Here is a 25643-nt window from a genome sequence, read left to right on the forward strand (position 1 = left end):
GTCTTCTCGTTTCTTTGCCCAGGTTGAGCTTACCTCTCTGGGGGGCAGCACCTCTGGGAGGTCTCCTTCCCACTTCCACCTCACTCCCAATAGTCCCCTCCGGGCTAGGCTTGGGGGGAGTCTCTCTAGAGTCCACTGTCCCTATAACAAGAACTATGGCTTTGCAGGGCAAAGGGGGGACAGGGACAGGGTGTGTGCTCCACGTCCTCAGGACCCCCAGTGGTAGCACCACTGACCTGCCAGGCCCTGTGTCCAGCACTGGCTTTCCTGCACTGTCTCTTTTCATTCTTTCATCTCCTCGCCCCTGCTTTGTGTCTGCCAACTGGATTGAACTTCTGCACAGGGCAGCTCCTCTGGAGCCCTAAGCTGGTGTCAGAGAGGGGAGAAAAAGGGAGTCCTGATTGGGGGCTCCCTGGCTATGACTGTGCCAGGTCCTTAACGTGGGAAACGGGACAGGTGCCCATTTCAGGTGCCCATTTCAGCAGGTTGGAGATTACAGGAACGATGTGTGAAGAGCTCAACATTACTTTCCTCTCTTCTGTGCCCCAAGGCCAAGGCCCCACCCAGGGACTGTCCCTGACCCTCCCCCCTAGTCCTGCAGTGGAAGAAGCACTGAGCTCCCTGAAATTCCTCCATCCTCAGGCCTGGAGAAGTGAGCTCAGCTCCTCTAGGTCCTGGGGGATCCAGGCCAGGTCAGCCCTTCCCTGCTTGCCAATTGCACCATCCTCATCCCTGCCCTGCCCTTGTGTGGGAGGGCAGCCATGTCCACCCACACGCCATCTCCATCCCCCACCAACCTGGCTGGCCCAGGTCGGGGAAGGTGAGGGTCCAGAGGCCTAGAAGTCAGAGCAGGAGAGAGCCCAGACACCCTGGTCTGTGCCTGACCTGCTTCTTCATTTAATGACACAGAAGCCCCCAGAAAGGGCTGCTACTTGACCACCCTCTTGGGCCAAAGCCCTTTCAGCCGTGGCGCCAAGGACGGAGTGCTGTGCTCCTGGGATGCCAGGACTCAAAGACAATCTTTTCCTCCTACTCCAAAGAAGGCAGAAGGACTCTCTGGTGCAGAGGGGGTGGAGATGCCCCAGCTTTTGGCAGTTTGCCCAACCAGCTAGTTTTGGAACCTGTCACCACCCCTACTGCCCCAGCCCCCCACCCCCTCAGCCAGTCTCGCCTGTCCCCTCCCTGAACAAAGGACAGGTCCCTTGTACCTCTCTGCCAATCTGGGCCCTACTAATTGCATGTCCCAATGCCTGGCCTTTAGGGAACACCCCATCTCCTCTTGGTGGGGTCCCCTGTCACTCAACCCCCCAGGACTAAGGGCAGGAGTCATTATTTTTAACATTTTCTTTGGTACTAATTATAGACTGATGGGAAGCTAAGAGCTTCTAAGAGCTTAGAAAACAGTTGAGACCTGAAGAAAAAGTGTATTGGCTGCAAAACACTAAAACTGCTGAGCTGAAGTGGGTAAATGTGGACTATGCTGAAACGGAAAGAGCATCTAAGTCTTACATGTAAAAACAAGTTGGTAAGTGACATCTTTATCCTTCACAGACCCAGGTTGAGGGGCCTCCTTGGTGATGCTGGGGTTAAGTCTCAGCGCTGTCAAGCTATCCCCAGCCAGGGGGCTACCCACATGGTACAGCAGACCTCTCCTCTCTTGCTCACTGCTCCCCTCAGCAGTGGATTTCAGTAGAGCCTCCTGTTCTGCACCCCACTCTGTCTCTGGTGAATCCTCTCACCCCCAGCATCTCTGGCCTGCACCCCAGCTCTTGTATGCATAAATAATCTTTTAAAAAAAAGCTAAAATGAGAAAGTGCTGGGTGGGACTCTGAGGCTACATACACAGAGCTCAGATTTCAGTGAGTCTGCTCTTAGGCCACTTGCCTCAAAGTCACCCCCAAATGGGCAAAAAAATTACACAGGATGACAAAAATATCTCTGGCCATTAAGGAAACAGTCAATGTGGGGGAGGGCGCAAATCCAGGAAAAGGACACGGGGTGGAGATTGGCATGCAATTGTTTCATTTTGTGAATGGATGTCGTCAGCTTCCTGAAATATTAACACCTGGGGGCCAAGGTGACGGGCATGTGGGTGTCCACTGTGCCATTCCTGAGCTTTTCTTGTCTGTTTGAAACTTCCCTAAATTAGGAGTCCTGGAGGAAATGCCCATCTTTCTGCTCTGCCACCTGAGGCAGTCATGAGGTAGAGAAATATGCCGTGTCTGGCCTCATGATCACAGAATGGCTGCAATAGCTTCCACACCCAAAGTCCAGAAGAACAAGCGCCTCCTGTGTCCTTTAAAAAGGCAGGCACAGCCCACGATCTCCCCCAGCAATGCATCACTGAGTGGTGCTTAGACCATCACTGCAGGGGGAGCCAGATCATCATGGGGGACCCGGGCTTTGAATCAAGTCACTGGGATAGGGCTGCCTCCCTACCTGCCTACAAGCCACCTGTGCTTCCCTGAAACAATCATGATTCTGTCAGCAAGGAAGGTGGGAGTGGCAGTGAGGTCCAGAAGGCGAGGCCCGCGCCCTGCCCCTTGGCCTCCCAGGCGGGCCAACAGCGGTGCTCCAGCCCCTTGGGTGTGAGTTCCAAGACAGCATGTGGCCCGAGCCAGGCCAATAGCTCTGCCCTAGGCCCCCCATTTCTAGAGAGGGGCTGCAGCCTTCTAGAGCGAGCCAGCAAAGCTGCATCCTGCCTCAGGTGATGGTGCTTCTAGATGTCTGACCTGTGTAAGCATCACACTCTGACACTCAGAACCCAAGACTGGGACAGGAAGAGGGGTGCAAGCTTGCTTGAAGGACTGACACAAACTCAAGGCTCTGGGCTCAGTGATGCCTGAAGCGCTCAGAGTGAAGGTGCTACACATAGAATGCTCTGGAATGGGAGGGCTTGTCCCACGCAGGGGAAGGTCGAGGCTCCTCCGGCCTGCCTGGGACATACAGTGGCACCGCAGACACTCCACTCGCACTTTATTAAGTCCACGAGGACTGGTTACAACAGGGGTGGAGGTGTGGGGCAGGCCCAGCCCCACCCCCACTCTCACTGGCACACAATAAATAAATAGCTGGAGATGGGCACGGGGAGGAGGTTGCACGGCTAACACTGACAGCAGAGAGGGAGCAAGCCCCCTCCCGAGCTTGGCCACCATCAACACTGGACCAACACTGGACCATGGGGGGAGTAGGTGGGGCTCGCAGAAGCCCCCAGAGCCACAGCAGCCCACTGGGTCTGGAGCGCAGTCTGCGGAGGAGGGGCATTTGGGGACTTGGACCCTTATTTATGGACAGAAATCTGGGTCCTTGACTGGTTCCGTCAGACCCAGATTGTCAAGAGGCCACTGTCCCTTAGAGTTCCAGATTGTTCTATTCAGGATCTAAGAGACCAGTAGGTCGTAATTACCTGTGTCCTGACAGGCCCTGGGACTGGAAAGAGTCATTGTCACAGCCTTCTGATGGGTCCACTCAGGCTGCAGGAGACCACATGTGCCTTACACTGTCACCGGGCTCCAGCTGGCCCCCTCAGGACCGGCCAACAGAGGGTCACTCTCACTTAGCTTTTTGATAGTCCACTCGGGGCTCAGGACAATGATGCCTAGTTTCCTAGACCTCTGATTGGTCCACAGAAACCCCAGGCCAGGGCAGGGGCGGGCAGAGCTGTCAAGGCCCCAGGGAGGCAGGTAGGGGAATAAGTGTTCAGGGTTGGTTGGCATCTTCAGGGGGCATCAGAGCCCAGATTTTGAGGAGGGGAGGTCCCAGGGCAGGAAATACGGGCACCTGGCTGGGTCAGATCTGGGGCAGCTGATAAAGGAGGGAGGTAGCTTCTGGGACAGCAGAGTGCTCAGCCATGACTGGGGGAAGACCCTAAAATCTTCCCTGGATTCCAGCCCCACCAGGGTACAGAAAATGGGGTCACTGGAGCTCAATGTGGCTCTCAGCCCATGGCCTCCATCTCTGGGAGAGGGGTGGGGGAGGGGCGGGCTTCCATTGCAGGGCGGGCAGGCGGGCTCAGTCCTCCAACCCCTCCATCAAGTCCGCGATGCTCTCCACGTAATAATGGGGCACGAGGTCCTGCTGGTTGGTCGCCAGGTAGGCCTGGGCCTCCTCCAGGCGGGAGACGCCGGTGAGCGTGAGCACGGTGGTCATTCCGCAGCGGTGGCCAAAAAGGATGTCGGTCTCCAGGCGGTCGCCCACCATGAGTGTGCGGGCAGGGTCCACGCTGAAGTGCTCTGTGATGCACTCGAACATGTAGGGGCTGGGCTTGCCCACCACCACGGCCTGGCGTCCTGAGGCCGTCTCCACGGCAGCAGCCAGGCTCCCGGTGCCTGCGGGCAGATGGAGACCTGGTTAGCGTGCGCCCCTGCGGGGAGGCAGGGCAGGCACCCAGGCCCCGAACCTGGAATTCCAGGGAGTCAGCTGGGCCCAAGGGGGTCGGGGTGGGGGCAGGCACAGATATGAGCCAAAAGGCCTGTCTCTAAGTATCAGCGGAGTGGTTAAGACCACAGACTTTCAGCCCTCCCTGGTGGTGCAAGGGGTTAAGCACAGCACTGTGAAGCTATCCGCAGCCTCTGTAGCACAAGTTCGATCCCCTGCAAGCCAGGGAGCTACCCGCAGCAGACCTCTCCTGTTTGGCTGCGCGCCTCAGCAATGTGTTTCAATGGATCTGCCTGTTCTGTTCCCCACTCTGTCTCTGGTGAATCCTCTCACCGCCCCCACCCTGTACCTCTGGCCTGCACCCAGTTCTTCTACATAAAAATAAATAAAAATCTTACAATAAAGGAATAATTCTTAAAAATGGAAGAGCTTTCTCTAGCTCTGGGGGGAAAAAAGAGAATAATAAAAAAAAAAAGCTACAGTCACAGGAAATATGGGTAAACAGGTCAACACTTCGAAACTTTATTATTTTTTTAAAGATTTATTTATTTATGCGTACAGGAACTGGGGTACAGGCCAGAGGTGTGTGGGGGGGGTGAGAGGATTCACCAGAGACAGAGTGGGGAGCAGGACAGGTGGATCAACCGAAATACACTGCTGAGGGGAGCAGCGGGCAAATCAGGAGAGGTCTGTGCGCCATGTGGGCAGCTCCCTGGCTGAGGATCAAATTCATGCTGCAGAGGCTGCGGTTAGCTTCATAGGTTGTGTCTTAACCCCTTGCGCCACCAAGGAGGCCCCCACTTGGAAACTTTAAAGAACACCTGTCATGAGGACCAGCACTAAGGCGGCCATGATAATCAGGCAAAATTACCAGCACGAGGGCTTCCCCTGGTGGCGCAGCGGTTGAGCACTAGGCTGCGAAGCTGCCTGCAGCCTCTGTAGCACCGGTTCGATCCCAGGCCACCGGAGAGGGTCCCACATGGTGCGACAGACCTCTCCTGCCGTGCCCGCTGCTCCCCTCAGCAGTGTATTTCGTCAGTCTGCCTGCTCTGTTTCCCACTCTGGCTCTGGTGAATTCTCTCACCCTCCCGCACTTATGACTATATATACCCAGTGCTTGTATAAATTAAAAAAAAAAAATCTTAAAAAAAAAAATTACCAGCAAGAAAGTTACAAAGGAAGAAGTGCAACAGGATGATATGCACGAGTAAACAAATGTTTACATACTAATCATCAAAGACATGGAACTAAATTGCCATCCAACTTTTTTGTAGCAAATAAACTGTGTGGATGTGAAAAGAAAAAAAAAAAAGAGTAAACACCCTGCAGCCAGATGCCAGCACCCACACTGGTCTCCACTGTTCTCAGGCAGGTGGTTTAACCTCTGTGCCTCAGTTTCCAGCTATGACGTGGGGGCCTCAGGGCACTTAGGGCATGTGGGTGTCTAAGGATGGAACGAGCCACTGCATCCCGCCTGTGTCTTACTCCTCTGCCCTAGCAGCTGTGTGTCTTTGGGCAAGCCACTCGACCTCTCCGAACCTCCCCGGACTCCTTGCAGAAGAGGATCCAAGTAATGCCTATTTTTAAGAAGTCACCGTGGGCATTCCTGGGCAAGTGCTTTGGAAAGGAAAAAGCACGTAAGAGTTGTGGTTATGACTACAAGAATGTGTGCTCCTGGCACTGGAAACTGGCTCAGGCCCTTTGGACCACTGCAGGGCACCGAAGTTCACACCTCTGACCCAGTCAGCCTCTGCTGGGAAGCAATGGCAGGAAGAGCATTTAAACTGGAGACAAAAGGCTACAAGCTTGAAGATGTCAGATGTCTTTGGCTACAGTAACTGTAATAAGCAAAACTGTGGAATGTGCCCAAGTGTTTAACAACAGGAGGGCTGTTTGACCACACAAGGACTCCACTGTGCCCATCCCAGAGGCCTTCCTTATGCCAGAATGTTCTGTCTTCACACCAATGCCCCTGAGCAATGGTGATAATCACAATTTGCAGCCCTCCCTGGTGGCACAGAGGTTAAAGTCTCAGCGCTATCAAGCTATCGCCAGCCACTGTGGCATGAATTCCATCCCTAGCCAGCGAGCTGTCCCACATGGTGCAGCTGACCTCTCCTGTCTCACCCGCTGCTCCCCTCAGCAGCCCTACTCTGTCTTTGGTGAATCCTCTCACCCCCCCACACCGCAGGCCTACACCCAAGTTCTTGAATGCATAAATAAATCTTTTTAAAAAATAATCACAATTTACTAAGCACATTTTAAAGTGCCAGGGACTGTGCAGGGTACTCACGGAAGACCCTTGAGAAAGCTGACATTCAGAGCTGTTAAGTAACTTTTCCAGGGTTGCACAGCTTACTGAGTGGCAGAGAAAGGCTATGCATTCAGGGGGGTGGCCTGGGAGTGGGTGGGGAGCACTGGGGAGCATGTCTCCTTGTCAGGAATGTAATGAGATGGCTGTCACTATGAAAGCCCACTTATTGACATAACACTGTGTAATGTTTTTATGTCAAAGAGCCCAGTTTGTACTGGCTTGGGAGTGCTGAGAGTTTCACCTGCAGGAATTTTGTGAGCTGGTTGTTAAAACAAAGTCAACTTACTGACATATAACATAGTCTGTTATAGATACATACAATAGTTATTTTTTTTAAAGATTTATTTATTTATTTATCTATCTATACAAGCACTGGGTACAGTCAGAAGCGCGGGAGGGTGAGAGAATTCACCAGAGCCAGAGTGGGGAACAGAACAGGCAGACTGATGAAATACACTGCTGAGGGGAGCAGTGGGCATGGCAGGAGAGGTCTGTGCGCCATGTGGGACCCTCGCTGGTAGCTGGGGATTGAACTGGCGCTGCACAGGCTGCGGGCAGCTTTCACAGCCCAGCGCTCAACCACTGCGCCACCAGGGGAGGCCCCATACAATAGTTATATACTGATGTCAATAAAAACAAGGGCTTCCCTGGTGGTCTAGGGTTAAGGCTCAGCGCTATCACTGCTACAGCCTAAGTTTGATCCCCGGTCAGGGACCTACCCACATGGCGAGCAGACCTCTCCTGTCTCCCTGCTGCTCCCCTCAGCAGTGTATTTCAGTAGATCCACCTGTTCTGCCCCCCCTTCCACACACCTCTGGCCTGCTCTTATAAGACCCCATATAAGACCCCAGCTCTTATATGCATAAATAAATCTTAAAAAAAAAAGTATCACTTCCTCATGATTTTACCATGATCTATGTCCTCGAGGTTATTTACATCTGTAATGATGGGCACATATTTTCCCCACTCCATGTTCAGTGGCTGCTCGTTGGCATGAAACAGGCCACCAGGGGAGCATTTATAACACAGAAATTGGCAGATGGTATGAACTAAGGCGCCCCCATGAATAAACACATATCAGCACATCACTGATCCTCCCCACAGGCTGGGGCCTCATTCTTAGAGTGGACGGCACTCAGCACAGCTCAGCCAAAGGCATGGAAGGAGAACCCGAGCACAGACAGGAGAATCCTTAGCACTGTGGTTCCCAGATAAGGAGGAGGAACCTCCCCGGGGCTGCAGATCAGGGCAGACCAGGACAGAGCAGATCAAGGCTGGCCCCGTCTCACTGCACTCACACACGTATTATTTACCTAGGCCTAGCTGGATCCCATGGCGGGTGCCGGGCCAGGTGCTGAGTGCACAGCAGTGAATAACAAGAGGGGTTCCAGCCCAGGTGGGGGAGGGCAGTGAGCCTCCTGGCAGGGGGTCCGTCCTCAGACCACCGTTACTCCATCTGTCATCCAAGGCTGTCATGTTTTCCTAAGAGCAGGCATTGCAATTTGCCAGCTCAAGTGGCTGCCATGTGGGAAGAAGGCAAAGACACTATCCAAGAGGCCTGAGGGTGGGGGGGCGCGAGGGAACTGAAGGGTAAGATCCCCGTTATCTTCGATTTTATGCCTCACAGGGGTCTTCATTTGATTTTCACACCCTGGGGCGCTGGCTTGGCAGGGCGGTAGCAGTCTCTGCCTCCCCCTGCAGGCTGGGGAGGGCACAATCAGCAGGGGCTGCGACCACAGGCAGAGTCTGGTTCTCCCCAGCTTTTCCCTCCTCATCACCTTTTCTGAGCCCAGCGGGTCTCTTCACCCAGTCTTAACCCCAACTTTGTGGCCTCCAGGGAAAAACCTCACTTTTCACAGTAGGGTCCAGGGCAGGTGGGAGCTGCTCCAGCTGGGGGTTCTGAGCAGAGCCCGCACCTTAGATATATGGGGAAACTGAAACGGAGGCAGTCTGGCAGCCAGGCTCAGACAGGCCTGGGACCAGATTCCCAGCTTGGAACTGGTCCTGCTGTGGTCAAATCCTGTTCCCTGGTTCATCCCCTGGTGCTTTGGCCATACAGTGCCTCCTCCAGGGAGCCCTCCCAGACCTGCCCAGCTCTAGGCCCTCCCTGCTGCCATCTTAATTCCGTGTCTACTCCTCAGTCAATACCACCCTGTGTGGCCCCTCCCTCCCAGGGATTTGGTAGCACTGATGGGTCAGTGGCCAGCAGGGAGGGAGAGATAGAGCTCTGTCCCTAGAGATAGAGCTCTGTTCCCGCAGCCTAGGGGAACAGACCTGTTCTCTCTCACAGTCTCTGCTGCCATCTATCTGCTCTTGTCTAACTCCAGCTCTCCAAGCCTCCGCCTCTTCTGCAGGTCTGAATACACAAGATGCCAGCAGTGAAGAGCCCCTTGGATGGAAAGGGTGGCACAGAAACCCTTTCTTTGCTCTTGGGGAGCCCATAGCCTCTCTAAGTCTCAGTTTCCTTACCTGAGAAATGGGACAACTCCCATCTCCAGAATAATTGGGGAATTAAATGACACCCAGGTGCTTCACAAAGCTCTGTAACAGGCTTGCATCACCTGAACACCTACTATGTGCCAGACACGGCTCAGATGCCGCCGGCACGGTTAGCATTCTCATTTCACACCCGGGTCAGAGATGCTCCGGGTTACATAACCTGACCCGATCACTCAGCCGCCGGCTGGAACTTGAACTCGGGTCAAACTCCATCCACCTCCTGCTCTGCAAACTCACCTACCGACCACCTACCTCCGGGCCCGCGCCAGCCTCCCCCAGGAGGCCCATCCTCCCGGGCGCTGCCCCCAACAGGTGGGAGGGGCAGAACGAGCGCGTCCCGAGGTGGGTCCGGGAAGGCGAGGGCCGGCGCTGGACCCGGGCTCCCTGCGCCGCAGTGGCCTCCTCCGCCAAGCGGGAACCCCGCCATTGCACCTCACGGGAGGGCAGCTGCGAGGCCTGCCAGGGGGGCCGGGGGGGTCCCTGGATTCCCACCGGGCGGGGCCGCCCTCCAGCTCCCCCCGTCACCAGGAGAAGCCCTTCCCCGCGGCCGCCCCCGCGCCAGCCCGCGCTCACCCGGGGTGCGGCTGCCGTCGCTGAGCGGGTGCCAGGGGTCCCGGTCGGTGGCCACGAGCAGGCAGTCGGGGTCGCGCAGGTGCGCGCACGCCTCGCTCAGCTTGGCGAAGGAGAAGTGCTCGTCGTAGCCCACGAGCACGGCGCGCACCCGCGGGGCCGCGCCCGGGTCCTCGCCGGGGTCCCCGGCCAGGCGCAGCCCCGCGGCGCGCAGCTCGGCGCGCAGCCCCTCGCCGCCCAGCACGAACACGGAGCCCGGCGCGCCCGGCGCCCCGAGCAGCCGCTGGCGCAGCAGGCGCGCGGCGCACAGCGCGGAGCTGAAGAGCTGCTCGGGGCGCAGCCCCCCGAAGCCGAGGCGCGCGAAGCGCAGGGCCAGCTCGGGCCGCGCGCGCCGGCTGTTGTTGCTCACGAAGAGCGCCGCCTTGCCGGCCCGCGCCAGCCGCTCCAGCAGCTCGGGGGCGCCCGGCACGGCGCGCTCGCCGTTCCACAGCACCCCGTCGCAGTCGAACAGGACCCCCTGCGCCCGGCCCAGCACGTCGCGCAGGGCCGCGCCGCGCAGCAGCTCGCAGCGCGCCATGCAGCCGGCTGGCCGCCCCGCGCCCCGCGCCCCGCCGCGCCGCTCGCCCCGCCCGCCCGCGGCCGGCCTGGCCCCCGCCGCGGCCAATCGGGGCCCCGAAAGGGCCGGGGGGCGGGGTCACGGCCCGGGCCCTGGCCAATGGGGGCAAGAGTCTGGGAGAGGCGTGAGGCCGCCGGCTCGCGGAGCGCGGGGAAAAGGGCGGAATCGGGGCCGCCCCCGAGGAGGGGACCAATGAAGACCGCACCTGGCGCTTCGTCCCGCTCCGCCGGGAGACTGACGGTCATCTTGACCAATAAGGAGTTAGCAGTGGAAAGCGTGGCGCGAATAGCCGTGCCGCAGTCCCCACCCAATCAGAAGCGCAGGAGAGCCGGTTGCTAGGAGGAAAACAGAAGCTAAAGGAGCTGCGGTTTAAGGGTCACGTCTCCCCGCCCTCTGAAACCCGGGCGAGCAGAGTCCTGCAGAGCGTGTGGGAGTCTGGAAAACCACTAGAGCAGTGGTTTCCAGACTGGTGGTGGTGTTGAGTCTCCTGGGAAATTGTTTGTTTTTGTTAAGACATAACGTAGAGGGCTTCCCTGGTGGCGCAAGGGGTTGAGGCTCAACCTATGAAGCTGACCGCGGCCACTGCAGCACGAGCTCGATCCCCGCCGGCCAGGGAGCTACCCACGTGGCGCAGCAGACCTCTCCTGGCTCACCCGCTGCTGCCCTCAGCAGTGGATTTCAGTCAGTTGGCCTGTTCTGCTCCCCACTTTGTCTCTGGTGAATCCTCTCACCCCCCACCGCACCGTACCTCTCGCCTGTACCCCAGTTCTTGTATGCATAAATAAATCTTTAAAAAAAAACAAAACAAAACTTAGAGCAAGATGTGCCATGTGAGTAGCTCCCTGGCCCGGGATTGAACTCATGCCACAGTGACTGGCAACAGCTTGATAGCACTAAGACGTAACCCCTGCGCCACCAGGGAGACCCAAGATGCAAACATCTTAAGTATACAGTTCAATGACTTTTTAAAAATACCAGTGCCTTGGCAGACCCTAAAGATCCTGATTTGTTTTGGGTGGGACCTGACTTTTTTTTAAACTACCTTGGGAGTTTCCTGATAGGCCCGGGTGGAGAGGCAGTGGGCTAGCTCAGCCTGTCACTGCAGCAGCGGGCAAGGAAGGAGCCAGGGCAGCAGGGACCAGTTGCCCAGGGTGAGACAGAGTCAGCCGTTGCCTAGGTCCTGGCTTTGCAATTCTGAGGTTGACTGAAGATCCCCAGGAGCAACTGGAGCTCTGAAGTCCTGGAAAGAGTCACAGCTGTCACCCAGCCTCTGAAGCTCAGATACTTTCTCTTCCCCAAAGCCAGGAGGTCTCAGGAATGTTCTTCCTTTTCCCTGACTTTTTCACCTGGCCAGCTGAAAGACTTCCCTTGTATAATACCTCTTCCAGGAAGCCTTCCTTGACCTCCTCTACACACATATTAGTCTGGGTTGGATGACTTGCCCTAATTGGGCTGACACAGCTCTCATGAGCATGACCCTTGATTCTAAGTGTCAGTTCTCTAAGTGTCTGGTTGTTTCCTGGAGCTCTCTGGCTGTAGGGCTTCCTTGAGGACCTAGCCTGGAGCAGTCTTGGGTAAGGTTTGTGGACAGATCCATCCTTACTCCCCAGAGAGCATTCCCTGCAGCCAAGGCTTACAAGGCTTGTCTGTGTGCAGGCTGGTACTTAGGCCTTCACGGGAGTGTCTCAAGCACCTCAGCGAGCCTCCAGAGTGACAGTGGAAGTCGTTACGCCATTTCCCAGATGGGAAACCAATAGCCCAGGATGTGAGGGACAGGCCCAGGTCCATAGCTCAGTGGCTGTGGGAGCTTGGCAGGTCACTTTCTGGCCTTAGTGTTTTCTTCACGGAGAGAGGATCCAATGGAAATCATGCCCAGAAAAGCATATTGTGCAGAAGAGCAAGCCCAAAAAATGTTGGCAGGTATTATTACAGACAAAGAAGAAGAGAGGAGGAAAAGAGCAGGTAATTTTTCCTCCTTTATGGCAGTGGCGTCTTTATTTTGAGGACAGAAAATAAAACTATCACTTGGGCAGCTATTCCAGTTTTGTCCAAAATAATTTATTTACCAGCCTTACAAAAAATATGTTGGTAAGAGAAAAATAGAAGTCCTGTAGGCGAAGGCAAGCCCCCCTTCCTTCCAGCGGCTCACCTGGAACCTCGCCAGAGAGCCGGGGCGGCGGCGGCAGGGGTGGGGGTGTCTGAGGCCCAGGGTGGAAGAGAAAAAGGTTTGGAAGGGGAGGACTATCCCGAGTCCTCCTTGCCACGGGGGCCGACCCAGCAGACACCGAGGCACTTGGAGGCAAAGGCTGGAGGCCCCCACCCCTTTGTTTGGGATGCGGGTTATGTCTAGGCAGGACAAGCCGTGTCCTGGGGACATCGAGGGGTGTCAGAGAGGAGCTGTCAGCTCAGTCAGTCTCTGAGGCAAGGTTCCTAGGCTGGGGCTAAGGGGGCACAGCTGGGGGAGTGGGGGCCCTGCCCACAGCCTCAGGCCCCCCGCCTTCCTCTGTGGCCACCCCCAGTTCCCCTTCCGCAGGTGCGTTCAGAGACACTGGGCTGGGGGAGGCTGGACCTGGGGAGGCCGGGGAACGGCGGTTCTGGCGCCGTGCAGGCTGGGGGGGCATGGGGGGTAGTGGGGGAGGCACTGTGGGGGCCCGGATGCTGCCAACCAGACGACGAGGCAAAGCCCGGGGGGTCCCGGGGCTGCCAGGGCCAGGGGACAGCAATGGGACTGGAGGGGAAGAGCGGGTCCCGGACACCTGGGGGGGCAGCACGGTGGGCCGGGCTGGCGCTGGGCGCTTGGCTGTGGAGGAAGGAGGGGGAGGTTAGGGATCCACGTCGCTGTGGTAAAGCCACCAAGTTTGCCGCCACCCCAGGACCTTTCCTTTGGATCTGCTGTTCCTTCTACTGGGAACACTTTCCCTGGAGGTTCCTCCTTGTTCAGGCCTCTCTTCAAGTCCCTGCACCCCTGAGACACCCCCACATCCCCCCCACCCCGCCAAGAGCCCTTTTCCAGTCACTGCCTGGACTCCCAGTTGTATTTTCTTCACAGGACGCGTTGCCCTAGGAACTGATCTTGACACTTTTATCTTGCTGGGTATTGTTCGTCCCTCCCACTAGACGCCAACCAGGTGAGGCCATCTTCCCTGAGGCTGGAGAGTGCAGCGCGGGACGAGTAGGGGTTCAGGACACTTTTGTTGACTAAAGACACGCTTTCTGTATCCCGTGATTCTCAGGTCACCTCCTCTGGGAAGTCCACCAGGATGACCGCAGCCAGCTCTCAAATCCCACTTACAGTCCCAGTCTCATGAGGCAGCCCAAGGGTCTTCCCCCCTCCCACCTTCCTCGTTGAGAAAAGGTGGCTAGGAACCCCCTCCTCCGGGAGGAGGAGCCTGTCCTGCAGCTGCTCCATCTACTTCTGCTCTCCACTGTATACCCAGGTGGAAAACTCCAGAGCCTCCGGGACTGGGTGGGGTCTCCCTAGTATCCCACTCACCCCGGCAAACTGCCCACCTGGCCCCTTTGCCTTCTCACCTGCCTGACTTGAGAACAGGTGAGCACACCAAGGGGTTCAGAAGGGGACCCTGGGTTTCCTGCCTCCTTCCATTACCCTCTGAAGACCCTCCCCTGCCTCTTTCCTCTGTGCGCTCCTGGCTCCTGAGGGAACAGTGCATGGCTATGAGCCAGGGGGCGCCATCTCACTCTCCAGACAGCCCCACTGGGCAGGGTGCTGCTCCCTCACGCAGCAGGAAGCCGAAGCAAGGACACTCATGTCACCTGCCTAAGGTCCCGGCTGGGGTGTCAGCAGCACCTGGACACTTAGCCACCTGTTCCTGCCTCCCCCGCTCTCCGTAGACGAGGGCGGGCCTGGTTGGGCCCACTCCCTCCTGCCCACTCTATCCCCCTTCTCCCTCCCTTGGCCAACTCACTCTTCCGAGCTGTGTCCTCTGCAGGGACAGCTGCTTCCTGGGGGCTCCTGTTGACCTTGGGGGAGGCGGGCCTGGGAGGCACCTCGAACTCTGTCCTGCTGAGGCAAGGAGAGGGTCAGGGTCAGGTTTGGCCAGTTCCCAGGAGACTCCTGGAATTCTGGGGGGCTTCCCAGCCAAGACGCTGAGCTTGGGACCTCCCAGGACTTGTTCCCCAACTCTCTGTGGCATCTGTCCTCAGGCCAGGCCTCCCCGGGAAGAAGCTTCTGGCTGTATGTCCACTGAGCCCCTGACTGCTGTGTGATGCCGTGCCAGTGTCTGTGGTCCCAGGGCAGCAGTGTGGGGTTCCACCCCAGGGAGGCAGGGTGTCCCCTCTGCCTCAGCATTCATTCTTTGCCCTTAAGGGGCTGCTCTGGTCCCTCGAAGCCAGAGAATGGTGAGAGGCGGGGGGCAGGGGAAAGACAGGCTCATCCTGACTCCCTCTAGGTCTCTGCTCAGCTGACCTGACCCCAGGACCAAAGCAGCTCCCCACTGAGCCCCTCGTGGGCCCTGGCAACCTGAGTTAACTGGAAACACCTGTTTGATATGGCGGTGACATGCTCCCACACAGACTTCCTGAGTTAAAGGGCCAATGGGAAGGTATTTACAGATTCCAAATTGCTCACTTTCCTAGTTCCCTAAGTCCCGGGGGCCTGGAACCATGCCCAGCACACAGTCGGTGCTTAGTAAGTAGCTGGACAACAAGGGAACACATCCACGGCTGAGAGGAGTATTGCCCCACCGCCAACCGGGAAAGCTGGTACTGGGGTGGTAACCCAGATGCTGCTGGAAGCCCCGAGAGATGGTCCCTCAGGTGGGGCATTGCAGGCGAGGCCAGAGGCCATTCATTCGGTCAGTCCTCACCTTTCCTTGGCAGCTGCTGCGGTGGGGGAAGGGGTGGGGGCCGGCAGCTCAACCTCGGGGAGCTGCTCGGAGGCCTGCCGGTTGCTGACCTCGTCCCCGGGGGCAGGTGCTGAGAAGAGGCCTGACACGTTGAAGTTGATGTCTGGGGACAGAAAGGGGCAGGTCTTGAGTCTCAGAGGCCTCCGCACTCAGCCGGGAGGGCCACGTTTCGCCTTCCCTCTCCCACCAAGCCGCACCAGAACCCCACGAAGCAGGCAGGGCTGCCCCCACTTTACAGAGGAGACGCTGAGGCACAGGCAGAGAAGCAACTTCCTCCGGACCTAGGGGAGTGACCACCACAGCCGGGCTGGGTCCCCAGGGCCTCACCTCCAGGGAAGAGCGTGTTTGCACCCTGGATCAGGGCCTCCACCACGCCCACCACCTGGATGGACGACACCGATGCCGCATTCAGCTGGGCCTGGTCCCTGGGACAAGTGAGGGCGGGTGAGAGTCACATCTAGCAGAGCCCCAGGCCCGCTCCTGCCCGGCCTGTGCTGGCCGCAGCAACACAGGCATCAGCCACTTCGAGTCGTAGCCGTGGCCGGCCAGTGCATCACTCACACGCCGGGTCCCCCTCCCCCGCCCCTGAGGGGCGCTGCTGGTGGGTCAGGCGGCCCTCCCCTGCCAGTGTTGGATCTGGCAGCCCCCACCGAGTACACGCAGAAGTGCGTGGCATCTGAGTCAGTCCCCGCACAGGCCAGCGGCTACAGATTACAAGACATTTCTCCACCCGTTCTCCGCTTCCCAAGCAAAACCCTCCAGTTTCTCTCCAATTCACAGATGAGGAATTGGAGGTCCGGAGAGTGGCTTTGTAAAGCCCATCTCTGGAAGGTGGAGGAGCTGGGCTTGAATCACCTCTGGGCTCTCCATGTCAGGCCGCCCAGTACCCCATAACCCAGGATGTCTATCTCTATAGCCCAGGGGATCGGCGACCCCTTCAGGCTTCTGCTGCTGCAGACAGCCTTGAGAACAGGGGCTGCTCCTCCCCTCCAAGGATGGGGAAACTGAGGCTCAGGGGGAAAATCAGCAGAAGGCAGATGTGGAAGGCACCTTCCTGCACCCCTAGCCCCTCACCCTTCTTTCACAGGGGGCCACAGCAGGTTGGGTCCCAGGACGATAGCGATATTGCTGGGCGTCATCTTGTTCACCTCCTGCTCCTCGGCCAGCCGTGCCAGGAACTTCAGCAGGTACCTGGGGAGGCGGGAGGTGGGCTTGGGCCAGGGGCAGGGCTTTCTGCCTCGAGATGCCCCTAAGACCTGACAGTCCCCGCTCAGGACTTCCAAGGGGCGGCACAGACACCACAAGCTAAATTAGTTGACCACTGACCCCCGCTGTGTGTCAGACACTGAGCTGAGCTGACACTTGCCCAGCCACCCATATGACAGGGCCTGTCATGCTCCGGGTTTTCCAGCAGAGGGCGCAGGGAAACAGGCAGTGCTCTCCCCAGGCCACACGGCGGCAGAGGTGGGATTTGAAGCCGGATGGTCTGGCTTCCAAGGTTCCAAGGATGTTTAGTTTAAGATCTACTATAAAAAAATATGACCTTGGGCCTCCCTGGTGGCACAAGGGATTAAGTCTCAGCACTATGAATCTATCCCCAGCCACTGCAGCGCGAGTTCGATCCCCAGCCAGGGAGCTGACCCACTTGGCGCAGCAGACCTCTCCTGCCTTGCCTGTTGCTCCCCTCAGCAGTGTATTTCAGTAGATCCACCTGTTCTGCTCCCCATTCTGTCTCTGGTGAATCCTCTTACTCCCCATACCTCTGGCCTACACCCCAGTTCTTCTATGCAAAAATAAATAAATAAATAAATAAAAAAATAAAAAAATATGACCAGTACATCAGAGTTGTCTTTTTGGAAATTTTGCTTAGGGCAAAGAGAGGCTGAGCCCAGGGCTCTGAGTCTCAGCTGGGAGCCCTGGAGGCTCGGGAAGTGGGCTTGGGGCTCACCTGAGGTTGTTGAGGTTCTCGGGGGGCAGGCGGCTGCACACCTCTTGGAGGGCCTCCAGCCGGGGTTCCAGCTCCTTGAGACTGGGGAGGGGGAGGGAACTGGTGAGCATGCCCAGGGCACACCTGGTATTCTCCTGCTCCCCAGCACTCACTCTCATCCTTACCTGGCTGCCCTCATCCAATCGTCATAGAGGTCAAAGGTCATCAGAGGCTCCGGCAGCTCCCGCAGATAGGACTTGAGTGCACCTGAAGTGGTGGTGGGGGGTCAACGGTAGCCCCTCAGTGGTGATCTTCACCCCGGAACCCAGCTCTGTCCTTACGGAGGGAACCTCAAGCCTTGTCCATGTGAATGTGTCTCAGTCTTTGGGCCACGGGCCATTTAATGACAAAGGCTAGTGATTTGTCCCCAGAAACATGTTCAGACATTTCAGGGGTTTCACCATGAACCCCATGTTAAGAACCCTTATGTCTCTGCAGGTCTTAAACCAAACTTTCACGGGATCACTGAAGGCAGAGAGGGGATGTTGGGGCAGGCCCCCCACCCAGGGCTCCTGGGGGCAGGCACCTGCCACAGCGTGGGGGTCGGAGCAGAACTCCTGCAGGCCGCGGGGGTCTAAGGCCATGGTCTGCTTCAGGCGCTTCAGCACGGAGGCCCCGGCGGCCAGACGGAAGAGGCCCTGTGGTGTGAGAGGAAGCACGTGGGAGGGGCGGGCTGGGTAGGACGCTGGCCCTGAATCACTTGTGGTCTGGGGTCAGCGGCTGCCCTTGCTGGACCTCAGTGTCCCCAAGGCTGGAGGGCAGAGTGGACACCACAGAGTCGTGGATGCTCTCAATGTCCAGGTCTAGAATTCAGAGCTGGGCGGGAAGTCTGGGAGGAGGCAGGAAAGGCCGTGGGGAGACAGGTGTCTGGTCAGGAGTGGGAGAGAGGAAGGGAGGCAGGACTGGGGAGGAGCCCGTCTGTCCGAGTATGTTCCGCCTTCTAGGGGCCCACCCTCGGGAAAGGAGCTCACCTAAGGGGAACTCTCGGGCCCAAGGACGACCAGGGCAGTGCTGGCTGCGCGTACTCGTGGGGGCCCCGGGTTTCCTGTGCTGCGGGGCATGTTTCCCTCCAGGCCTCTGCCTCCCCCTTATAAAGTGCAGCCAGTGAGGGCTCCCTCCAAGGGTTATTGGGATAGTTAAGCAGAGCCCGGATGTCCAGAGGAGCATCATTAAGAGGGAGGTGGTATCAATTCAGCACCAGGCCAGGCCTGCCCCTGGGAACGGGGCTTTAACCGGGGGTGTCAGGGCACCAGCTCTTGGGAGAGGGGGCCCATACTCCTTCCCACCTGCCCCAGGGGGTCCCACCTCTTCCTTCATGCCCTCAGAAAGCAGCATGGTGACGCAGGCCTCGATGGGCAGGGCGATGTCCCGGCCCAGCTCTTGCAGATGCGTTCCCAGCGACACCCCATACACCCTGGAGGAGGGGGTGGCCGTCATCGAGGGGCAGGGGTCTGCAGGGACGAGACAGATCAGAGGCCCAGGGTCCCCCCATCCCTGGGCAGCCAGGCCAGGGCAGACAGGGGGCAACCCCCTGGACAGAGATGTCCTCCAGGGATACTTTGGTCAACAGTGCCACCTCCCTCACCTCCTATCCTGAAATCATGCACCTACCTCTGCCCACCTCACCACCACCACCCCAGCCCAGGCCAGCCTCCCCTCGCTCCTGTCAGGCCTCTGGGCTCCAGTCCTGCCATCTGCATCCCACCCTCCACGTGGAGACCGGAGCCATCTTCCCGGCACAGGCTAACTGAGCTCGCCCTGCTCAGAACTCATCTGTGGCTCCCCAGGGTCTGTCAGGATGGAGTGTGAGCTTAGCAGGCCTTGCGGGGTGTGGGCTCGGGCCCCCCCCAGTGTCCCCACCTGCTTGGCTGTGGTTCTCCCTCAGTTCAGCCAGAGCCGTGTCCAGTGAGCTCAGAGACTTGCGATGGAAATCAGCCTGAATCTCCATGAACTGTGGGGACGAGGGGGCCCCCCAGGAGGTGAGGGAAGCTCAGTCTCCCCAGGGTCCACAAGCGCAGACCCCTCCCTCCCACCATCTCCCATGGGGTCTCAGCGGCCCCTGGCTTTGGCGTCCCCCGCCCAGAGTTCTGAGTGGACTCACGTGGATGAAGTAGTTGGCATATGAGTCTTCCTTGGTGGCAAAGTGATACAGATCGGCCAGGTACTCGTCCTTGGGGACAGAGAGGGAAGCGGAGGCTTGGAGGGGCTGGTGACTTGCCCAAACTGTCTGGAAGGTTCCAGTCAGCAATTCTGCCTCTGCCAAGGCTTGCGTTTGGGCCCAGCCCACAGGAACCCCCGATCTCCTGAGGGGCTCTGACAGCTGCTAGTCCTCATTTCTGTGTCCTAAGGGGAACAGACGCAGGCCCCGCCCCGGGGTTAAGTGTGGTGAAGACAGAAAGGCTCATGGCAATGGCTCAGCACACAGACCTCGAGCCTCCCTGAACTCAAATCCCGATTCTGTGCTTCCTTGCTATGTGGTCTCGGGCGTCACCTCCCCGCGCTTCAGTGAAATGAGGGCACCCAGCACCCCCAAATATCTGGGTGCCCCTCACCTTGCACTGCTCCACCTTTCTCTTGAGCTCCTCCTCCTCCTCCTTCAGTGTCTCCATCTTGTTGGCCATGGTGGTGTGGCTGTGACTGCCGGGGCCACCTCCCAGGCCCTGACCGCTGGCTGAGTTCTTAGCTGCCTGAGCGAGCCTGGGGACAGTTCCAAAGTGAGGAGGTCACTAGCCCGGTGGCCAAGTGTCCCCTCCCTGTGCCTGACCACACAGGATTCCAGGATTTCTAGATGCAAATTCCACAGTTCAAGCAGCCCTGGGGCTTGGGCCTGGCCCAGCCCACCTGTGCTCTGTGGTGCCCCCTGGTGGTGGGCTCGGTGCTCACAGCATGAAGGGTGGGCTTGCTCTCCTGCCACCTAGGGGTCTTGAGGGATTATTTGTGGCTCTCCCTGACTTTGGGGTTGCCTCTGCCTGGCACAAGCATGTGCACATGTGCACAGAAACACCCTTACCACATATGTTCCTAAGGACCAGGCACGTATACAAGTGCACACACGGCACCTGGGCGCCCTGCGGGTCCTCCTGGGGTGGAGAGGGTGTTGAAGCTCTGTGGCCATCTCTGTGGGCTGACCTAGGCACTGACCCCACCCAAAGCCTCGGGCTCCCACCTGCTCTTGAGGGTGTTCCAGTCGGACACCAGCTTCTGCAGGCTTTTCTTGCGCTTGAGGATGGCTGGCAGCTCCTCCTGGGGGCAGGCATGGGGAGGGGTTCAGCAGGCTGGGGGAGGCGGGTGCTCGAGGCTGGGGAAGCTGGGGGCTGGGGTTTGGGTTACCTCACTCAGTCTGCTGAGTGGCTGCAGGACATCCCTCTCCAGGGTCATCTCAAACTCGGCCAGGATGCGGGCCAGTTGGTTTTCGATGGCACAGCTCATCTCCAAGGCCTTCCTGTGGACACAGCTCTCGGGGTGAGCCCAGGCTCCAGAGCCCCTCACTCCCATTGGGAAACACTGGTGGGGGCTCCTCCTCCCATCACCTCCTGGCCCTTCTGTCTCTGTATCTTCACTGAGCTGAACGCCCAGGTTGGGCTGCCCTCACTGACCTGGACACTGTCCAGGGCCCAGATATTGTGCCCAGCCTGGTCATCCTTCCACTGTGGATGCCCTTCCTGCTCTGGAGCCCCTCCCAACCCAGATCCCTCCCTGACATCCCCAGGTGAGGGGGGTCTGTTGTGCTCACCCCAGGCTGGAATCTGGGTCCAGCTCCTTGAAGCTCTCGGCCATGGTGGTGGACAGAGCCATGAGGGGAAGCTTCTTCTGCAGGGAGGGGTGGGGCAGCGGTGGGTGAAGAGCTCCCCTGGGGCCTCGCTCCACCTGGCAGTCCCTGGGGGAGAGCCTCATGGAGGCACAGGTGTGGACAGGGAAGGAGGGAACCCAGGAGGGCCAGTCGCAGGTGAGAGAGCAAGCAGGCTTAGGACAAGGTGTGGTGGGAGTAACGCGTCCCTGTGACCACGTACAGAGCCCCTGCTCATGCGGGGCTTTCCTCCTCCCAGAAGCCAAGTCCCATCAAGACCAGAAGCCGAGACGCTAGACCACGGTCACGTGGCTGGAGGGCGAGTGGAAGCGGAGTCCTGGCAGAGGGTCTCTATCCCTGCCCCAGGGCCTCTGCCCATCTAGGCTCTGCTGAGCTCAAGCCCTCCATAGGCGCCCCCTGCCCCCATTCTCCCCAGCGCTCTGGCCACACTGAACTGCTGATCGACTGCAAAACATTCTCCCCTCCCCATTACCACCAAGAGTTATGGTGGGAGACGGAGGTTCAAATTTCAGATTTATCTCTACTGGTATGGCGCTGAGCCTCCATTTCTGTCAGCAGCAAGCCCGCCTTGCCTAGGGTTGCCAGCACTCAGCGAGGCAATGCACTGCTGTTCTTAGCCACAGACTACCATTCACCAGCCCTTAATGCTAGTTGTGGGTTAACACCACCACCGAGCAGCACTCACAATCCAGCTTAAATGCCACTTCCTTCAGGAAGCCCTCAAGGACTGACCCAGTTCAGAGTGGCAGCTCAGTGCTGGGCGCTGATTGGACAGAGCGGTCCAGATGCTGTCAGAGGTCAGGCCTTGGCTCAGGGGATTAGTGCAGAGTGGGACAGGGTCAGGAAGGGGATGGGGAAGAGAGAGGGTCTCAGGAGTGGGGTGCCTGAGGGCCTTGGCATTCCAATCCCTTCCATTCCCTTGTGTCAGAGGCTCAGACTGGCAGGGAAACCCCAGCCCCACACACGGAGGTGTCCTGCCCGGCCCCTCCCCACTGGGGACCCTACTCACCACCCGCTTGTCCAGGTCTGCCCCACTCTGGCCCTGCAGACAGGCCTGCAGTCGTTTATGGACATTGTGGGCAGCTCGCTTGGCGGGCTCCAGCCGCTGCTCCACCTGGGAGGGGGACACCAGGGCTCTGGATCACGGGGGGCCTCGTCCCAACCCCCTCCCCATCCCGCTGCCCTGTTTCCTCTGGAGCAGGAACCACCTTTGTCTTCCCTCCTCTTGGGGACCCAAGGCCTGACAACTTGGGGAATGACTCAACTCTGGCCCCCAAGTAGAGTCCCCGCCCGGGCCCCAGCTGACAGCCTGCATGGGCCTGCCTCGCCACCCGCTGCTGGCCCAGGCACGTACCTGCTGCAGGTCCTCACCCAGGAACTCAGCAGTCTCGGGGGTGCTGCGGGGGAGGGGGGAGGTGGGAAGCTTCACTCTGGGTCTAGGGTAGGAAAGCCCCCGTTTCCCCCTGGTCCCCCAACAGGGTACCTGGACCCCAGCTGCTTCCAGTGCCCCTCCCTGCGGACCCGCCCTGGGTGGCCCGCCTGCCTCATCCCTGTCGGGGCACATTCCATGGGGTGGGAAGAGGATACAAGGCTTTTCCTCCTCCACCCAGGGCTGTGTCCTGAGAGAGGACGGATGAAACCAGAGCGGGGCTGGGGGAGCCACTCCGGCGCCCACCCGCTCTTTTGCGGGCCCCAAGGAGAGGAGGCTTGGGCTGGTTCCAAGAACGGGAAGTGTGTGAGCTCAGGCTCGGGGGCTGTCAGTCACCCAGGACTGGGGACTGGAGATGTGGGCAGGCCCTGGGGCCCTTCCCGGGACACCGAGGCCCAGAGCCAGGTGGACTGCCAAGCCCAGGCTCTTGCAGGCATCGGTGCCGGTGTGAGAAGCCCAGAACCAGGTCTCGGGACAGAGTCCCCTCCCCTGGGCCCGGAGAATGGGAAGCTCCCCAGGCCGGGAAGAGGAGAGTAAACAGGCCCTCTGAGCTCCCAGGCGTCCAGCCTCCACGGCACCAGCTTAGGCGCTGGGGGTGGGACCGGGAGACCTGGGGAGGCGGCCACCTGAGTCTGGAAAAAGCAGAAGCAAGACAGAGAAGCAGGAGGCCTCTGGTGGCTGCGGGTGGGGGTGGGCAGCAGAGGCCCCTCCTCCCAGGCTCCAGAACCCTCTTCCCTCCCTCCCCTCAAAGTCTAGCGCCCTGGCCGCCCTCCCCCTCCCTGACAGGCAACTAGGGATGGTCAGCCGTCTAATGTCCGGAGGGGCAAGGGAGGCAAGAGAGGGCTGTCCACTCAGAAGCTCACAGAAGACCCACGGCGCGTTTCCTCCCAGCAGCCCCCTCCAAGCCGGGTAGGGGTGCCCCGTCCCCCAAAGCCCAGCTCTGCCCCTCCTGCGCGGGCTGGGGGCAGGGCTGGCATTCAGCCGAAGGCGAGCGAGGTCGGCAAGAGGGTCGTGCCCAGCTGCCCCCGGCCCCGCCACTCCCCCGCCTGCCCCGGGGGCCGCCGGCGCGCGGGGGCTGGAGCGGGGGACACTCACCGTCCCAAGCTGCCCGTCTGGGCCAGCTGCCGCATGCGGTGCAGCTGCCGCTTCATCATCTTGGGGGCGGGCTGGGGGCTGCAGGTCACGGTGGGGGGCGAGGGCCCGGCAGCCCCCGGCCCGGCCTGCCTGTGCCCGCGGCGCGGCTGCGGCCCGGATGGGTGGGCGGCGCGCTCGGCTTCCTGGGCCCCGCGCTCGCGCCCGCCCCGCCCCGCCGCCCGCGCGGCTCCGCCCCGGGCCCAGGTCGCGCCTCTCCAAGTTTGCTCGCTCGCGCCCCGCGGTCTCCCCGGCCCCCCGCGCGCCCCGGGCCGCTCCCCGCCTGTGGCGCGCCGCCGGGGCCGGGCCGTCCCCAGGTTGCGCGCGGCCCCGCCCCGGCCGCCCCGCCCCGCCCCGCCCCGCCCCGGTGGCGGGAAGCAGGTAAGCCGCCCGCGCCGCGCGGGCCCCGGGGCGCCGCCCCACCCCCGCTGCAGGCCCCGGGGTATAAATAACCTTTGCGCGGCTCTGAGGGGGAGAGAGGCGCGGTGCTCAGAGGCAGAGGTCAGGGCCAGGCCTCCCCGCCCACCTGGGGCCAAAGGATGTGGTCCCCGACGCCGCCCCCAAAGGGCCTCCTGAGCACCTTGAGCTGAAGGTCCCGCTGCTGCACTGCCGGACGGTGGGCCGGGGCCGGGCTTGCTGGGGCCGCCCCTGGAACTCTGGACTCACTGCCCACGGCTGTCCTGGCCCTGCCTGCGCTTCGGGCACCCCTGCTCCCTTCACCCTTTTAAGGGGGGCGCTGCCACCTTCAGCCACAGCCTGTCCTCCCAGAGCCTCGCTTTATCCCAGCCCCAGCCCCCCAGCATCCCCACCGAGTGTCAGCCCCTTGTCCCCGCAGACTTCCTCAGGCGCTGCCCGGCCCTCTGGTAAGGTAGTGATGTGGGTGCCGCTCTGACCCCCCAAGCTCACGGGTGGTTCTCTCCCTGTTTCCCATGCAGTAAGTGCTCCGTTACTACTGGGCTCACGCAACACTAGAGCCTTTGGAAATAGTAGGGCCCCTTACTCTCACCCCTGCGCCCTTCACTATACTTTGCTCTGCTGGAGTTTCCCTGGGGCTGAGCATGCCTTGAGCACGTGCTGCATGTGGGCAGCCGCAAGGGCAGTCTCAGCCTCAGACAGCTCCGTGTTGCCTGGTGCCCAGCACGGGGCCCGGTGCCCAGTGGGCCCTCCTGGACGCTGATTGCCCCTCTGTTTCCCAAAGGGACAGCCAGGCAGGTGGGTAGGGCTGGGCTGAGAAGGGAACCCCCCAACTGCTGCTGCTGAGCCGGAGCCTCCCAGCTGATGCCCACGTGAGTGTGGAAGCCTGGCAGGAAGTGGAGATGGGGCTGCAGGAATAAAGGCCCAGAGCAGCAGGAGTCCATCCCGGACAAGGCTCCCTTGCCCACCTCCCTTCTCCCAGCTGGAAAGTCCTGGCAGGAAATGCTAGGAACCGTGGGCTTGAGGAACGTCTTGGTGAAGAGACAGGAGGGTCCCGCATGGCCCTGACTTAGAAGGTGGGGCTGCGGTTTGTAATGTCTGGGTTCTAGTCCTGGCCTCTCTACCTTCCTCACTGGGCACGTCCCACAGTTTCGTGGTGGTCTCATTTATTTCTCTGGGGCCAGAGCTTTGCTGGGCAGGGGAGGGTGGGGAGGGGGCTGCCCCAGACCCTCGACCCCCACCAGGACCTCAGGGCCCCCAGGATCATGAAGAGACGGCTGCATTGCATGTGCATAGGACACAGTCCACCGTGTGCCGGGTCAGCTCAGACTCCCAAGCCAGCCTCTTGACATCAGGTGCCACCCTCTGCCACCTGGGAAATTCCAGGCTATATGGTGTCCCCGCCCCATTCCAGTCCCTCCTCCACACTGGGCCTGACCACACTGGGCCCAGGCTTGTCCATTTCCTCGGCTGTTGTGAAGGTCCCTGAGGGCAAAGCCTGCCTTCTTCCTCGGTCCCTCTTAGGCTTGTCCAAGCCTGAGCTCCAGCTCTGGCCTGGGGAGGGGTCAGTCCACGTGGCTGGAGCAGCAGCTGCTGGAGAACCAGTCCGAGCCACACCATCAGGTCACCCCAG

At 59.7% G+C, this 25643-nt stretch overlaps 2 protein-coding genes across 2 annotated transcripts; both read right to left on the reverse strand.

Moving 5' to 3' along the window:
- Positions 1 to 4011: 4011 nt before the first annotated feature.
- Positions 4012 to 10337, reverse strand: PDXP (pyridoxal phosphatase; the record flags this gene model as incomplete). The annotated part of the gene is made up of 2 exons (XM_084254950.1): positions 4012 to 4328; positions 9764 to 10337. 2 exons carry the CDS (start codon positions 10335 to 10337, stop codon positions 4012 to 4014), a joined length of 891 nt encoding a protein of 296 aa, XP_084111076.1.
- Positions 10338 to 12817: 2480 nt separating this feature from the next.
- On the reverse strand, positions 12818 to 23998 carry SH3BP1 (SH3 domain binding protein 1; the record flags this gene model as incomplete). The annotated part of the gene is made up of 18 exons (XM_084255561.1): positions 23561 to 23998; positions 22391 to 22433; positions 22046 to 22150; positions 20962 to 21038; positions 20559 to 20670; positions 20395 to 20471; positions 19781 to 19925; positions 19330 to 19398; positions 19089 to 19179; positions 18534 to 18679; positions 17755 to 17866; positions 17354 to 17435; positions 17190 to 17270; positions 16316 to 16432; positions 15569 to 15666; positions 15203 to 15344; positions 14303 to 14397; positions 12818 to 13176 (listed from the first exon to the last, which is right to left on the reverse strand). Exons 1-18 carry the CDS (start codon positions 23617 to 23619, stop codon positions 12818 to 12820), a joined length of 2010 nt encoding a protein of 669 aa, XP_084111687.1. The 5' UTR covers positions 23620 to 23998.
- Positions 23999 to 25643: the final 1645 nt, after the last annotated feature.

This window comes from Talpa europaea (genome assembly GCF_964194135.1).
Source record: "Talpa europaea genome assembly, chromosome: 15".
In the NCBI taxonomy this organism is placed as follows: Eukaryota; Metazoa; Chordata; class Mammalia; order Eulipotyphla; family Talpidae; genus Talpa; species Talpa europaea.